This window comes from Podarcis pityusensis (assembly GCF_964106645.2).
Source record: "Podarcis pityusensis genome assembly, chromosome: 8".
Taxonomy (NCBI): domain Eukaryota; kingdom Metazoa; phylum Chordata; class Lepidosauria; order Squamata; family Lacertidae; genus Podarcis; species Podarcis pityusensis.
Window position 1 is genome coordinate 15,990,745 of NC_138033.1, and position 17,741 is coordinate 16,008,485.

A 17,741-nucleotide genomic window follows, 5' to 3' on the forward strand; every position below is an offset into this window, starting at 1 on the left:
CCAAGAGTTGCCCACATCATGTCTATAGCCTTTAAATATCTCCATGTAAGACTCTACCAGCATCAGTTCTCTGCCTTGGTACATCTCTGCTCTGAGTCGCCAAATCTGTCAAGAATGGAGAAAGCACTTCTGAGCACCTGCCTCCTCTTGGCCCTGCTTTCTCCAGGTAAGCAGAAACAAGCAGAATTGGATTCTTTTAATCATCTTTCAATGACACTGAAAGTATTTACTCCTGGGGATGGAAGGAGAGTGAGTAAAATATATGAGCATAATGGAGTGTAAGGACACCTGTGTTACAAGGAAAGTAGGAGAGAGTCAACTCAAAGGTTTAAGCACTTAAGCCATAACAGCCAAATATAGTCTGTTCCAAACATGTATTTATGTGATGGAGGAATCTGACTAACCATAATATGGCTGCCCTGTTTAGGGAAGCTTTTAATGTTTGATGCATTACTGTATTTTAATATTGTGTTGGAAGCCGCCCAGAGTGGCTGGGGAAACCCAGCCAAATGGGCAGGGTATGTGTATATATATATATATATATATATATATATATATATATATATTATTATTATTATTATTATATAAGTATATAAGGTCAATGCAGAGGTCAGGTCTGGAAAAGAGTAGTAATCTGAACTGAGTGCAAGCAGCTCTTGTGTTATTGGTTGGCCGCCTGGATACTGTACAAATAAGAACTGTTGATATTACTGATGGGAAAGGGTTTAGCTTCAAAAAATGTTTTATTCAATACCACAGAGCATTTTAGTAAGCACTTTGCTACCAAATATCTTTAGGACAGGTTCATTCAGCTGCCCTCCCTTATTGTGATAGAACTTCATCAATTCCACTATGGTTTTCTGTGTTTGAATTTCATTGTGTCCATTTGACACTTCCAAGATGGGTTTAACCAAACAGGATACATAGGGATTTCATGAGTAAGTTTGTTCTATAGCTTGCTGATCTAAACTCCATTTATACCTAGGACTGCTTTTGCCAAAACCCTTGCTGTTGTTGTTGTTGTTGAGCCGTTTAGTCGTGTCCAACTCTTCATGACCCCATGAACCAGAGCACGCCAGGCACTCCTGTCTTCCACTGCCTCCCGCAGTTTGGTCAAACTCATGCTGGTAGCTTGGAGAACACTGTCTAACCATCTCGTCCTCTGTCGTCCCCTTCTCCTTGTGCCCTCAATCTTTCCCAACATCAGGGTCTTTTCCAGGGAGTCTTCTCTTCTCATGAGGTGGCCAAAGTATTGGAGCCTCAGCTTCAGGATCTGTCCTTCCAGTGAGCACTCAGGGCTGATTTCCTTAAGAATGGAGAGGTTTGATGTTCTTGCAGTCCATGCCATGGCGAAGGGACTTGAATAACTCAGAGAAGCTATGAGCTATGCCGTGCAAGGCCACCCAAGATGGACAGGTCATAGTGGAGAGTTTTGACCAAACGTGATCCACCTGGAGCAGGAACCGGCAAGCCACTCCAGTATCCCTGCCAAGAAAACTCCATGGACAAAGACAACAGCCAAAATCTTAATCTTGCTTAATCTTTCTCTTAGAGTAATTTATAGATAGGTTTTCTTATTGACAGTATGTACTGAACACCTCCAAATAATTTTTGAGGCCCCATTGTGAAAGAGAGAAGAGCACAAAATTTACTTATTTATTTATTACTTATTAAATTTGTATACCGCCCTTCATTCAAAAATCACAGGGCAGTTCACTACATAAAACAATCAACACGCATCAAGATTCTGTTCCTAATTACTGGGATGGGAATGTTGCATTGGCACCCAGTCATTACTATCAAAGTGACAGCCTTCCAGTTTAAAACATATTTACCCGCTTGTCTGCCACCTCCTTAGGAAGAAGGACACCTTCTCCCACTTTAAAGTATTTTGGCTTGTTTGTAAAACAGCACTAGGGTGATCAACATGCATTTGCCTTCATAAATTTAATGTATAAATCTGAAATATATTTGATATACCATATTTTTCGCCCTATAGGGCGCACTGGCCCATAGGGCGCACCTAGTTTTCAGGGGGGGGGAAATCAAGGAAAAAAATATGATCCCCCCCCCCGCAGCTCTGGGAGCAGCTTACAGGCCGCACGCAGCCTGTGCGCTACTCCAAGACCTTCTCCCTGCTTTTGCAGGAGGTGGCGAAATTCCCGCATCTCCCGCAAAAGCCCACAGGAGGGAGAAGGGACTGACTCGGCCAGTCAGTCCCTTCTCCCTCCTTGGGAAAAAGTCCCCAAGAGCGGCGTGCTCTTTAAAGGCTGCGCGGATCCTGCGGGCTTTTCGACCCAGCTTGTGGGGCTGGCGCTGGGGGGAAGCGCTGCTTTCCCCCACCGACAGCCTCCAAACCAGGTCAGAGAGTAGCGGGAAGGCATCACATGCCTTCCCGCTGCCCCCCCCCGATACTCTGGGGCTGGCACTTCCCCCACCGACAGCCGCAAAGAGCAGACTCTCCTGGCTTCAGCGAAAGCAACGCGAAGCCTCCAGAGCGCAGGCTTCGGAGGCTTCATATTGCTATCGCTGAAGCCAAGGAGCCTGCACTCGCCCCATAGGATGCACACACATTTCCCCTTCATTTTTGGAGGGGAAAAAGTGCGTCCTATAGGGCGAAAAATACGGTACTTGCATGTGGGGTTCTCATGTTTTATATCGACTTATTTTCCATCTCCATCCAATGTACCATTAAGCTCATTACCATCTCAGGAAATCTGCACCAACCTCTATCTCCTTTATACAGTGACATCTCTGGAATGTTCCGACTGTCATAGTAGGGCAACTTCATGCGAAAACGATGGATCTACGATCTGTTACTCTAATAAAATCTGTGTTTCTGGTGTTCTGGATAACAATATAGGTGAGCTGAAACTTTTCAATTACTCTTGTTCACCCCATGTTCATGTGTAAATTAATATAATTTTTAAAATTATAACTTGCATTTAAATACCAGCTTTTTTCTAAAGAGCACAATGTGCTGTACATGGTTTTTGGTACCAGTCGCAGTGCCACCCTCCTCTGTGTGAGGTGTGATTTAATGAACTCACACAGAAAATGATCTAGATTAAAAATGGCCGCAACTTTATTGATTACAGGTGTAGGTAGAATTTTGGCTCAGGCATTGGTTGTAAATCCATTCCAATCTCCTGCTGGAGGGCTGAAATCGCTTCAGGGTCATGTCATGAAATATGGCCTCTCACAAGGCGTCACTCTACCCAGATTGAATTGACTTGATAAGGACATTGCTGGGAATTGCTGGGACTTCCATCGAGACCCTTCTAATGGGGTACCCTGATTATGCTGCTGGTTCAGGACAGGGTGATTAGGTTCATCTATTGATTCAGGAACTTTGCATTATGTAGTTTCACATTGAAGAGTAAACAATTTAGTTAATGGGAAGCATCATTAAAAATAAATACATTTCGAGGGAATTAATCAGAATTCTCACAGATCTTGTGATTTGTTTCCTTTTGTTCTTTGCAGAATCAAAGTATAAAGTGGCAACTTTCCAGGGATGTAGTAAGTCCGAACGTTGCCACTCAGGTGATTACAGTTTAACTTCAGCCAATGGTAAATACCTCCAGATGAAGGTCTTCTGCTGCGGAACAGAAGATTGTAATAAGGAACCTCTCTATGGTGAGTATCTGCATCTCTGTAAGTTGGCTTATTAACACGTCATATAACTTCCACCCAGTTACAGGCAAAGGAGAGCATCTTTGTCTTTCAGTCCATTCAGACACTAGGTGCAAGGGTCTGATAAGTATCTACAACTGATCCTTGAATCATTCAAATTACAAGAAAGGAGATTCCAATTAAACTTCAGGTAAAACTTTCTGACATTAAGAGCTGCTTTACAGTGGAATGGTCTCAATCAGGACAGTGTGGAATCACCTTATTGGAGGTTTTGAAGCAGATTGGATGGCCATCTGTTCTGGATGCTTTAGCTGGGTATCCTGCATTACAGGGGGTGGACTAGATGACCCTTAGGGTCCCTTCCAGCTCAACAGTTCCATGATTCTACGATGAATCTGGAATGGATGAAGTAGATGATCAGTCAAACTTCACACATGTAAGGGCTGGGGCTGGAGGCATGGATGTGGAAATTCTGGGCATAGCTCTACCAAATTTGGGTTCTGGGTCTGCCGACTACTTGCTTGCACCCATAGACAGAGATGAGATTACTTCTAAGAGAATGCAGCTGACTGTAGCTTCAAATAGCTTGCTAGATCACCATATACAGTGGTACCTTGGTTTAAGAACTTAATTCGTTCTGGAGGTCCGTTCTTAAGCTGAGGTACCACTTTAGTGAATGGGGCCTCCCACTGCCGTCACGCCTCTGGAGCACGATTTCTGTTCTCATCCTGAAGCAAAGTTCTTAACCCGAGGTACTATTTCTGGGTTAGCGGAGTCTGTAACCTGAGGTGTCTGGAACCTGAAGCGTCTGTAACCCGAGGTACCACTGTACAAAGTAAGAACTCCGGAAAAAAGAATGAAAATGAGCATACCTTACAAAAGGTGTAAGACAAAATCATTATTTATGGACGCTCAGCAGATGTTACTATTCTGCAAAGCTGATGGCAAATATAGAGTACAATATAGAGATAGCACTTCCAGCTTTGGTTAGAAGTTACTAGAAACCATGAAATAAATGAAATAAAGTTAACAACAAAGAGAAGGGGGGATGAAGTGCATCCATATACTGACTGTAGGTTTTTACTTTGATAGTTCCACCTCGTGAGGATCTTTCCCCCAATGGTTTAGAGTGCCCAGCCTGCTTCGACCTCACCTATTTGCGATTAAATTTCAATTGCAAAAGTAAGGGGACTGTCAGCTGCCTTGGCAATGAGACCAAGTGCATTGACTATACTTCCCTGGCTTCATGTGAGTATTATTTCCAATCAGCCAAGAAAATCTGCTCCTCTGTCTCTTTGTCACTGCCAAAAAAGCAATGACTAATCTTTGTTTGCTTTTTATATGTGTTATGTGTATATAGCTTTGATTTCTTTCTCTGAGGAAAAGGAGGATGCTCTAGTCCTGTTTTGTGTTCCAATCTACCCCCGCTATTATGTAATTATGTAAGAACTAGAGGGGACAGACTCACTCATGGGCAGGGTTTTGCATTGTGTGGGGTGTTTACGAAGGTACAGTAGGCTCCTCAAGGGATACAAGGGAGGGTGTAGGACCAGATAGCACTGTCCTGCCTTGCATTTCTGAAGTACAGAAAGCATTGGTTTAATGTGTAGAAATCATTTATAGTCTGGCTTCTAGTAGAAGGTTTTGGTAATTTCTACGTATTTCTAATACAAGCTAGTGCAAGCATGGATTTTCCAGCTGACAAGTAAGTTTCTATTCTGTTTTGGGTTCCAAGCTACACCTGTTATAATTAGGTAAGAACTAGAGGGGACAGACTCACTCAGGGACAGGGTTTTGCATTGTGCAGGGAACATAAACAAGTACAACAGGCTCCTTACAGCACACCCTTTTCCTCTAATGCACAAGGGGCATCAGGGCAGAGGGATACAATTGAAGGTGCAGAACCAGCCAGCACATGACTGCTCCTCCGCACAGCAGTATGAACCACTGAGTGCTGGTCCAGGAGGACTGTGTCTTACCACACACCTTGGCCAAAAGTTTTTTTAAAAGGAGGCTGGGAGAAAGAAACATTCTGCCAGTGCACAACTATTCATTTTTCCTCAGAAATTAGTTGCATTGAGTTCTTGGATCCTGATGCCAGCACAGCTTCCTGTTGGTGCCACTCAGCTGATTTGCATTGACAACAACAAGGAGTTCAGCCTATTGACTGTGACTGCAAGCCCTGCTTCTCAAGCAGCAATTCAGAGTGGCTTTCAAGGCTCCCGGTTGTTCTGCAGCAGCAGCAGATCTACCTGACACATATCATATGTGATGTGTTGTTGGTGTAAGGCAATTGGGTATAGCTTTGGTAAAAGCGACAAATTTAGCCACCTGCTGGGCTTCATTGGCTAACAGGTTAAGGTTCCTAAGGCATGCACTAGTGATAGTTTGCTGACAGATTAATCATACCATGTGTTGGTTCCAAACACATTAAGCTTTTATAATCATGTTCTTCCCTATCCCCAAGGACCTAATAAAGAACTCATGCAAACCTTATGCTTTTTATTTCCCAGATTCAGTAATTAAGAAATTGAAGCTCAAAGGCTGTGCAACTGAAGACGTCTGTGCCCTTAATGGAAAAAAGATTACACTTGGCCGTTTTAATTTGGATAAGATTGTAACCCAATGCTCTGATGCCACAAAGCAGATTGAGCTTGAAGGGTAGGTAGGAGAGAGGAAAGATCTCCTCGTCAATTCACCGTTCATGGTACCAGCAGAATATATTAACAGCTTATGGTGAGAGGAGGGGCTCACGCCTCCTGGGTTTTCTTTTTCACTATTGGTGGAATTCATGATCAAAATAAACTCTTCTGACACATAGAATCTGTATTCTCTGTCTGTCTGTTTTGTATATGCAGAATGTGTGGAATGATGAGAAAGGGTATTTGACGGGAAGTGTGAGAACTGACATAGTATTTTGTTCAAACCTACTTCCTTATAGGGACACGGATGATGCTGTGGCCTAAACCACTGAGCCTAGGGGTTGCCGACTGGAAGGTCGGCGGTTCGAATCCCTGCGACGTGGTGAGCTCCCATTGCTTGGTCCCAGCTCCTGCCAACCTAGCAGTTCGAAAGCACATCAAAGTCCAAGTATATAAATAGGTACCACTCTGGCAGGAAGGTAAACAGTGTTTCCATGCACTGCTCTGGTTTCACCGGAAGCGGTTTAGTCATGCTGGCCACATGACCCGGAGAAACTGTCTGTGGAGAAACGTCGGCTCCCTTGACCAGTAAAGCGAGATGAGCGGCGCAACCCCAGAGTCGTTGGCGACACTTCCTTCTACTGCTAAATTTACATGGTAGCATGAACACACACAAACCCAAATGCAAGTGCCTCTGTCCTAATCAGCCAGATCTGTCTTCCATTCTCAGCATGTACTCTCATTATTTACCCCTTGTCGATGCTAACTAGGGCTGCAGTGCTCATCAGAATCATATGAAGCCTAAACCAATGTCTGTGCCAGAGGGGTGCAATTAAGGCCTGGCTGTCACAAATAGGTATTAAATACCCCCCCCCCCCATTGCACTAAATTGTGGAATCCACAAGGCAGGAGGTTATTCTACATCCTATTCTCAAAATAACAGTGGCAGCCAGGGTAGAAGCAAGGGGACTACGTTCTCTCTTCCATACATTTCGGAAACTAAAGACTTTATGATCAGTTAGACAAGGACAAAGTAAAATAAAGCCAATGATTAATATTTCCATTCTCAACATGTACTCTCATTATTAACCCCTGTTGATGCTGACTAGGGCTGCAGTGCACATCAGAGTCATATGAAGCCCAAATGTGTGTGTGTGTGTGTGTGTGTGTGTGTGTGTGTGTGTGTGTGTTGATATTGGCATTCAAAGAAGAAGAAGAAAGGTCCCATCTTACTTTTCTGGCAACATAAAAGAGGGAGGGAGAGACAGAAAGAGGTGGGCGTGCTTTTGCCATGGAATTTGCAGGATTTGTTTCCTGGCTCAGTAAAATCTTACTTCTTAACATACAAACTTCAAATATCAACACACTGATTTTCATTCCCATGGCAGTCAATGATCTCATCACTCAGACAATTTTTGTCTTTGTAAGTGAAGCAGGCTGGGCACTGCAAACCATTCGGGGTAAGAGCGTTGTGATCTGGAAGCGCCAAAATCAAACTTACACTTAGCATATATTATTGTTTTATCTGTCTTTCTATTTGCATGTTATATGGTTGTCATGCTTCCAAGGGCATTTTGGTTTTGTAGGGGCAGCTGCAAGCATTCTTAAATGAGAAGAATGTTCTAAACTCATTCCAACATGGGTTCACATGTGGTTATGGGACAGATGCACCCTTGGTCATCAGAATGTAGGACATTTACCAGAAGTGAGGCAGGAGGAGTGTGACTGCCATATTTCCACTGTTAGTTGGAGTACCATTAAATGGCTGAATTTTGGGAAATAGTCTTTCAGTAAATTAATTCAGTTGCTACGCAGGATCTCTTGCCAGTACCTTCTCTAGCACTGAGAACAGTCAGGGGCACTCACTGTACTCTAAAAACATGCTTGTTTAGACAAGCCTACTCAGATGCTTAGAAAGTTATTGCCATTTTAATCTGTTTTAGTATTTTAACTCTTGCATATTCTGATTTTTTTCTCATATTGATCTGGTTGTAACTGCTTCCTCTTCTTCTTCTTTTACAATCAAGCCGTGTATAAATCTTAGGAAATAATGTATAAATAAAAGAGCATTGCTGGGTAGCTGGGATGCAGAAAGGGAAAACTGAGCAGATAAAGGGTTGGTTTTTCTTAGCTTGACCTTAGAAAAAAACATTACTACAATTTTGGGGGGAATAAATAAAGAAGCTCCGTTTGACTACCGTAGTATTTGAATGTTGTTGTTATTAAATACGTATATACAATTTGTTGCACCTCGAGGTCCCCCAGGCCACCCCAATAACTCACACTTCACACATCAATTTTTGTTTAAGGTTTTTGGCATGAATTTGGCCACAACTTTATTTAAATACACACATGTGAGTGGTTGCTTAGGCATTGGTTATGACTATCTGTCCTTGCCCCAGGGACAGAACTGACTTCCGGATTCCAGCGGAAGCCAGTGAGGGAAACAATTTTGGGGAGAAAATGAAGCTGGACCTCAGTCCCTCACTTCTCACCCTCATGCTTCTGGTGGCTTGCACGGCCCAAGTCCGATGCCAGGGACAAGGACGAAAAGAATGGCAAGCCCCTGGATTCCTTTAACGGAATTCCCTTTCCGCACCACCATTGGAGGGGTAGGCACTTACCCCTCCACCAACCAATTTGAACCAATGCCTAACCGCCAACCTTACAAGTTGTGATGATTTGCTACACAGTAGGCAAAAACCAAATGGCAACAGCCAATCAGCCAAATGGACAAAATTCCTACCAGGCCTCTGCCCCAAGGCAGACAACCCCATGACAGGCATAGCAAGGTCAGAGGACAATGACCCCCCCCCCCACTTTTCAGGGAGGGTGGGCGGGTGATCCGGTGCACACAGCCCAAGAGAAGGCCCCAGGCTGCGAGCCCTGTATTTAAGACCTCTGACCCCTCCCACACTTTAGCAACATAACATTCTCCCCAGCAACACTCCTTGCCCAATCACAGCATGTGGCCAATTTGCCCAACAACAGTGGGGTGGCCCTTCTGGCCCCCACCGCAACACGTGCTCTCTATTATGGAGAACACGCTTACTCAGATAATATATTTTTCAGAAACACAGAGTAATTTTGACAGATAGTACATGTCTTCCATATCTAACATGGCATCAGGACCACATGAGCCTCAAGGCAATAGCTAGGAACAACTGCTTCAAATGGAGATGTGAGTTTCTCAGAAACCTCACATTTAACATGAGAATTCAAAGTTCATTCATGTTCTGCATTCCCAATGCTTTCCTTACTGTCAGAACGGCCATTCAGTATGTCAGTGCAAGTATAAGGAAAAAAACAACTGGTGCATTCTTTGACATTTTATGGCCATTTACTTCATATCCTAGCTAAAAGCATCTAAGCAATGTGTTATCAGTAGAATGACAACAAATCTGGATGTCGTCACCTTCTTGATTCTTTAGTTCAAGATGACCACACTCTGGATGGATGCTTCCATACAACGCTGATGAAATAACGTAGGATAATTTTGCAGCAAATCTAAAAGAAGAAGAAATGTTAGGAAAATATGAATACTTATGTGGTAGCTGGAGAGATTGCAGAAAAGGTGGCATACTTCAATTGTGTGCAGCTGTTTAGTGATTGTTATACGTTTATGAAAACCAATAAAATATACACTTAAAAAATGGCCCAGGTACCAGAGAATAAGGAAGGTTTCCAGACGATAGAGAAATAGAATACATTTAGATGAGGTTGTTATGTGTAAAGAACAAGCTTAGTTCAATTGAAGACAACGTGGCTGAAGGCAAGCATATCAGATGACCCTATGTATCTTCACTCTTTCCCAACAATGTGGTGCAATTGGAACAAGGAGGAATGAAACTGCAGAACCTGATTTCCTCAGCGTTTGGTAATCCCTTTCGAATCATTGCACAATATTCACTGAATATCACTTTGTCCCTGGGACCTGTCAATAACCCTGAACAATGTCTAGCTTTGCCACCTCAGCAGTGTTTTTTTCTGGGGCCTGGAAGATGATAAAAATATATATGCTCTTTTGAACCAAGTTAGACACCACATAAAACAAAAGCAAAGGCAAAGGCAATGGCTCATGTTAAATATACCCTGTTTTCCAATAAAAACCCATGATCCTTAAAAAAGAGAGTATCAATATTCAGTAGCCCTGCTGCATGAAAACAATAATGTCTCGAAGGAGCACATTGTATGTTTCTATATCCATCACATTAGGAGAATGGAAATGAGGCAAGACAAAAAAAAAAGGGGGGGGATTTCAGTAGGGCATCTTTATAAATGATAATTTAAGAACCATGAATCGCACAGGGGAAAACAAATCATATGTGGAAAATGTACTCTAAGATTTTTAATCCTGATGTGACTGCAAAAGCCTGCCTTCCGAGGAGTAATGTAGGCCTTAAGTTGGCCTTATATCTACCTCCTGGAGGAACTGCATACCAAAATAAATTTAATAAAGAAACTACAGGCAGTTGAAGATTTTATACAGCACTGCTAGGGAAGCATTTCCCCAGACCCCCAGGCTTGTAAGACAGCCACAAACTGTGGCTCCCAACAATGGAAGTAGAAGAACCAACTCCCTCCTTCCTGGGAGAGATTGGCTGTAAACCCAACAAAGGCACCTTGGTCCCACTGTCCAGCGTTCACCTGAAATATGCTTGTGAAATCTAAAGTGTGGGTTTTGAAGCAGCTGTAACCCATTAGCAACCACTTTGCTCATGCAACCACTTTGCCCTTGAACACATCCCTGGCAGATTCTACCCACTGTGTATAGAATATCTCAACTATCTCTAAATTCCAAACTGTGGCATTCAAACAAACATATTGATTGATCTTCTAATTTCATTTTCAATCCTTTCCCACATATGCTTAGGTCGTGGGTCTTCGCCTTAAAACATTTATCAATATCTCTACATTCCAACCATGGAACTTTGCTTTGTGGGGTGGGGTTCTGGTCAGGGCTGTCTTAAGCATATGCGGTGCCAGGGTGCAAAGATCCACCCAGCGCCCCTCCCCAGGTTGCCCAAACCCAGGCGTGCAGGTATCATAAAACTAAACAAAAAATCAAGTTACTAGTCAGCAAATTCTGTTCCTGTTCGCCATCCTGGAATTCACTGATTTGGCAGCTGGTAGCAAGAGTTATGGTTATGATCCATCAACAAACTCACGGGCCCCAGACTCTTGGCCTGGCACCCCTGAGAGCCCGGCGCCTGGGTGTTCAGCACCCCTAGCACCTATGGGTAAGACGGCCCTGGTTCTGGTGGGCTGTCTCATTGTGCAACACTGTGTTTTAGTGACATCAGTTAGGCTTTGGACATCTTAATAGCAGTGGTAGTAGTTCACAGGTGTGTAACAAATGAGGGCTGGCAGGCTCTGGAGAACATTGGTGTGGGTCATAGCATTGTGGGAGGAGACTAAACCTATTCAGGCTATTCAAGCATTGATTTTTTTGTTTCTTTATTTTCAACAGAAGAGTGAAAATACCAGATTGGATGTTCTATTTTGGTGGTGGGCATAGTCAGAAAGCTTCGGGTTGGATGGCCACCTGATTTAATTGAGAATGCCGCATTGCAGCGGGTTTGACAAGATGACCTTCAGGGTCCCTTTACACATAAGCCACTTTACTTTTAACCTCAACATTAAAGGTAAAGGTAAAGGTACCCTTGTCCGTACGGGCCAGTCTTGCCAGACTCTAGGGTTGTGCGCTCATCTCACTCTATAGGCCGGGAGCCAGCGCTGTCCGCAGACACTTCCAGGTCACGTGGCCAGCATGACAAGCTGCATCTGGTGAGCCAACGCAGCACACGGAACGCCGTTTACCTTCCCGCTGGTAAGCGGTCCCTATTTATCTACTTGCACCCGGGGGTGCTTTCGAACTGCTAGGTTGGCAGGCGCTGGGACCGAGCGATGGGAGCGCACCCCGCCGCGGGGATTCGAACCGCCGACCATGCGATCGGCAAGTCCTAGGCGCTGAGGTTTTACCCACAGCGCCACCCGCGTCCCTGTTAACCTCAACATTACTTCCCTATAACCCAGATGAATGCTTCATTGAATGCTCATCCCACTTCTGGGCTGCATTAATGGCCTTTAGGTCATTTTCAGCTGGACCAACAGTGTCTCCCTCAACTGCCCTTTGTACATTGCCTGGTGCCTTAAACATAACTAGTAGAGAGTGGTTGACGGTATGACCTGGTTTGTGGAGACAGATGGCTCCATGCTCTGTGAGTTCTTGGTTCTCTCTATAGCACTGAGATGAGTCAGGGGCACTCACTGTACTCTGCTCAGCACCTGCTAAAAACATTCCTGTTTAGACAAGTCTATTTAGATGCTTAGAAAGTTGTTGCAATTTTAATCTGTTTTAGCATTTTAACTCTTGCATATTCTGATGTTTTCTCATATTTATCTGCTTGTAACTGCTGCTTCTTTTTTTTATAATCAAGCCGTGTATAAATCTTTGGAAATAAATAATGTATAAATAAAAGAGCATTGCTGCGTATCTGGGATGAAGAAAGGGGAAAACGGAGCAGATAAAGGGCTTGTTTGGTTTTTCTTAGCTTGACCTTAGAAAAAACATTACTACAAATTTTGTGGGAGTAGGTAAAGAAGCTCAGTTTAACTATGCTAGTATCTGGGCAGCTGACAATGTTTTCTTTTCTTTTTTCCAAACTTATAATCAACATTTCCCTTCATAAGTGTAAGAGAAATAGAGAAATATAACACGTATAGATGAGGTTGTTACTGAAGATGGGTAGCGAAGCAGGTGTAAAGAACAAGCTTGGTTCAATTCAAGACAACATGGTTAAAGGCAAGCAAATCAGATAACTCAAAGTATCTTCACTCTTTCCCAACAATGTGATACAATTGGAACAAGGAGGAATGAAACTGCAGAAGCTGATTTCCTCAGCTCTTGATAATCCCTTTGGAACCATTTTACAATATTCACTGAATATCACTCCTGAAGGAACTGAAAACCAAATTTAATTTAATTCAGAAACTATATGCAGTTGAAGACTTTATATAGCTCTGGTAGAGAAGCATTCCCCCAAACACCCATGCTCGTAAGACAGCCACAGATTGTGCCCCCCCAACAACCGAGCTTTAATAACCACAGTCATCCCTATCCCTAAGGCCCAAATAAAGAACTCATGCAAAGCTTATTCTTTTTATTACACAGATCGTTCTCAGAAATTTGAGACTCTCAAATTCAAAGGCTGTGCAGCTGAAGACTGGTGTGCCCTTAATGGAAGAAGCTTAGAATATGGTGAGCTGACACTCCATAGAATTACATGCTGAGATATCCTCAAAGCATATCGACCTTGAAGGGTAGATACAAGACAGCAAAGCACTCCTTCTTGTTGATTCACCCTTTTATGGTAGTGGCAGAAGATATTGGGAGCCTAGTGGTGAGAGGAGGAGCTTAGGCCTCATGGGTTTTCTTTTTCACAATTAGTGAAATTCATCATGAAAACTAAATTTCTGGCAAATTGAATCTGTATTCTATATCTTTGTTTTATATGTGCAGAATGTGTAGAATGATGATAAAGGGTATTTGAAGTAAAACATGAGATTTTGCATCTTATTTTGTTCAGCCTCACTTCCTTCTACTGCTAAAGGTAGATGGTACCAAGAGTTCAGCTGGCAGGCTCCACAGTGGGTGAGCGATGTCAGGGATATTTCTTTATGCATGTGCAGCTTTTACCACTAGCACATTTTCAATTCTGGGCAGTCATTAAGGTGGCACTGTACAACTTGGGCTTGGATCCAGATTCATTTGGGACCCCTTTTTCATATTGGTGCAGCATCTACCATGACTCACCTAGGTTTTTCTGATCAACACTTCCAAGTGGTGGGGCAGTGGCACTGCAGGCTAGTTTAAATTTACTGATGTCCCCTAGGGGGCAAGCTGGGACCTAATGCTTGAAATGTGTTATGTCTGGAGGGAGAGATAGAGGGTCCTTATCTGCCGTCACAGCACGTGTTTCGGGGCCAGTCGGAGGGCCACCCCTTACAACTTTGACACGCAACTGGGATTGAGTCAGTTGACCTCAGTTTGGTGGTTGGGCCACAGCGGCATGTGTTTCAACTGGTTGCTCCCTTTGTTGACACCTGGACAATAATGATCTGGGTCTGCTGAAAGTAAAGGTTCTGAGCCTGCAGGCCATATTGGATTTTCAAGTTATCTGGCAACAGTGGTTGGCAGTTACACGTGATTTATACAAAATATTGCCAAGAAGAGCTCAGTAGGTTTCTTGGGATCCCAGGTGAATTAACAGGGCAAGAAAAAAAGTCAACAGGTAAGTTTGGCTCGCAGTTCAGAACCTGGCAGGTCAAGTAATCTTCCATAAAGGCATTGAGGTTGGTGAGGTTTAACTGTATAGGCCACATGGAGTCCATTTGATGGATGTCAGCTATGCCATCTTCCTACCGACCTGTGGAGGGAGATGCAGGAGTACCTCTCATGGAAAGGGACTAAATGAGGAAAGGGGACTAAACAGAGATTTCTCCCCTTTCAGGGGTGGTTTAGGTGCAGGAAAAGAAATAGTTTGGTTTAGCCTGGTGAGACTCTTTAGGCACTTTTCCGGTGATGGATTGTTCCCAAGGCTCACTTCTCGGCTCACATCTCCCACCCCATTGTAACCCCCCTTGGTTGATTTTTATTTAAGGTCAAAACAAAAAGTGGCTCAGTTCAACCCCAGCTTATGGGTCTGCGCAATCAGTTTTACGAGTTGAAGCTTCCAGTGCATCCATGCAATACAAAGCCAAGATGGGTTAAGACTGCATTGTAAATTAGTTACATAGAAAATGACTTCTGAAAAGTGTCTGGCACTCAAAAAGGACTAATTTAGCCAATTTCGAAATGGAGCTTAGGATTTCACTATGTCCCTCAGTGTCTTCTTGGCAAACACACAGCCCCCACTCCTGGACTTCACTGAACCATTTGTTCCTAAGTGTTGCCCACAGCATGAATCCTTGGTCTATAAATATCTCGTTGTAAGACTTCACCTGCATCAGTTCTCTTTCCTGGTCCATCTCTGCTCTGAATCGCCTCATCTTTCGAAAATGATGAAATCACTTCTGAGCACATGCCTCCTCTTGGCCCTGCTTTCTTCAGGTAAGTAGGGACCAGTAGAATGGGAATCTTTTCATCTTTAGATGACACTGAAAAGACTTGCTCCTTGGGAGGGAAGGACAGTGAGGAAAGGAGATCAGCATAATAGAGAACAAATATTGCTGGGTTACCAAGGAGAAGTAGGGGAGAGTCAACTCAAGAATTTAAGCACTTAAGCCTTGACAGCCAAGTATATGTTCCAAACATGTATTTATGCAATGGAGGAATCTGATTAACCACACTCAGGCCCAATAAGTGAAAGCTACAGTTTCTGGGATACTTGGCCTTGCTATGGACCTCGGTTGGTCGCCATTGAAGGGCCTGGTAGGAATTTTTCCACTTAGCAAATTGGCATTGGTCATTTGGTTTTCGCCTACCTTGTAGCAATTGTCACAATTTGGTAAGGTTTGGCGGTTAGGCATTGGTTGATCTTATGATGGGGGAGGGGAGGTGTGGCCACCACCTGCCCCTTCAAGCTTAAGGGTATTCCGTTAAAGGAATCTGGTGTGGATCTTGCCCGAAGTCCGGGGTTGGGCTAGGGCCATGACACAACCCTGTCGGGAACCCAGGGGGAGCTTGAGTTGGTTTGCATCGACGGGGCTCCCCCGACTGGTGGTTGACCCTTACTGGACTCCCTGCATGATGGGCAGGAGTCAGATATAGTCGGGTCAATTCCAATGCCTAAACCAATGCCGCTCACATTCTGTAACCAATAAAGTTGTGGCCTAAATTTGCCCAATAACATTAACCTAATATCTGTGTCCTTGTGTCTTATTCATCAACAAGGGGATGGTCTCAGGGTCTCGACACGCAATGGAGGAATCTGATTAATCACACTCAGGCCCAATAAGTGAAAGCTACAGTTTCTGGGATACTTGGGTATAGCAAATCTATCTAGATTATACCACTATTAATTAATAAATTATTCACCTCTAAATTGATTCTACATCATTTACTAAAAACAAATGAACAAATCTGCATTTTTGTTAAAATCCAGAATGATTAAGATATACACCATAGTTAAAATATGCAATAAAAACACTTTAAAATATAAACCACCATGATTAAAATGTTCAATTCAACATTTCCCATTAAACAGCTCAGCAGTTATGCTCCACCAGCTTAGTCGGCATCCAATACCTTACATTCAACTAGGAATTTAACTTTCACTCTTTCCCCCAAAGCAGTCGCAGAAGTGTAGCAGCTTGGTGGTGCAGAGAACTGTGGGTGAGAGATCCACTTTCCCCCAGTTGCTTTTGACATTTGACATACTTGCACGCAAGGTTTCCCCATTACCATCTCATTACCATTTCAAGAAATCTCCTTCACCCACCTCTATCTCCTTTCTGCAGTGACATCTCTGATATGTTCCTCCTGTCATAAGAATGAAACCTCATGTAAAGGGAATGAAAAAACTACCTGTAATTCTAATGAAACCTGTGCCTCTATGGTTCTGCATAACAATATAGGTGAGCTGAATCTTTTCGTTTGCTCTTTGTCATCCCAAGGAACGACTTTTGTGTGTAAATTAACACTATTTATTCTTTATGAATTGTATTTATATCCCATCTTCTCTCCATGGAGCACAAGGTGGTGTACATGGTTCTTACCCTTGGCATGCAACCTTGTGAGTGGAAGTGTCCAAGGTCACTGAGTGAGCTTCATGGCTGAGTGGAGAGTTGAACCCTGGCAGCCTAGGTTCTAATCCATCACACAGCAGCTATCCTCTGTCTCATAAATTTATTCCAGTGTGGTGTAGTGGTTGAGAGCTATAGACTCGTAATCTGGGGAACCGGGTTTGCGTCTCCGCTCCTCCACATGCAGCTGCTGGGTGACCTTGGGCCAGTCACACTTCTTTGAAGTCTCTCACCTCACTCACCTCACAGAGTGTTTGTTGTGGGGGAGGAAGGGAAAGGAGAATGTTAGCCGCTTTGAGACTCCTTCGGGTAGTGATAAAGCGGGATATCAAATCCAAATCCAAACTCTTCTTATTCCATCATTGCTTCTCTCTTTGCATCACATGAAGGTTTCAGCATAAAGATCCTGGCATGCATCAGCTATGCTATGGCCCTCTAGAAGTTGATGGACTACCACTCCCATCCACCTCAGCCAGCATGACCAATGGATCGAGATGATGGAAACTGTAGTTCAGAAAATAATTGAGGGCTACAGCATAGCCACCCATGCTTTAACCAGAAAGAGTGAGCTCTAGTTTGATTGTGGTGAGCTTTCCATCATAAGGCAAGGTATTCAGTTAAATAAATAAATTAAATAAATTATTAGAAATTCAATGCAGGCATCATTTGGGGCAGCTGGAGTTTCCCTGTTTGCTGCTACCCCGCTGGTCCAGATTA

General features: G+C 43.5%; 1 protein-coding gene across 1 annotated transcript; it reads left to right on the top strand.

The window, feature by feature from the left end:
* The first annotated feature begins 26 nt into the window (after positions 1-26).
* LOC308482875 (phospholipase A2 inhibitor and Ly6/PLAUR domain-containing protein-like) lies at positions 27-6,617 on the top strand. The gene is made up of 6 exons (XM_081016360.1): positions 27-166; positions 2,747-2,863; positions 3,487-3,639; positions 4,729-4,884; positions 6,150-6,297; positions 6,578-6,617. The coding sequence occupies exons 1-6, from the start codon at positions 115-117 to the stop codon at positions 6,600-6,602; spliced, it is 651 nt and encodes a 216-aa protein (XP_080872486.1). The 5' UTR covers positions 27-114; the 3' UTR covers positions 6,603-6,617.
* Positions 6,618-17,741: the final 11,124 nt, after the last annotated feature.

Excerpts from the sequence above, each read along its gene's own strand:
- LOC308482875 (XM_081016360.1), top strand. The coding sequence starts at position 115 with ATGGAGAAAGCACTTCTGAGCACCTGCCTCCTCTTGGCCCTGCTTTCT. Across the intron at positions 2,864-3,486 it reads TGTTCTGGATAACAATATAG|AATCAAAGTATAAAGTGGCA; the intron begins GTGAGCTGAAAC and ends TGTTCTTTGCAG. Across the intron at positions 4,885-6,149 it reads CTATACTTCCCTGGCTTCAT|ATTCAGTAATTAAGAAATTG; the intron begins GTGAGTATTATT and ends TTTATTTCCCAG.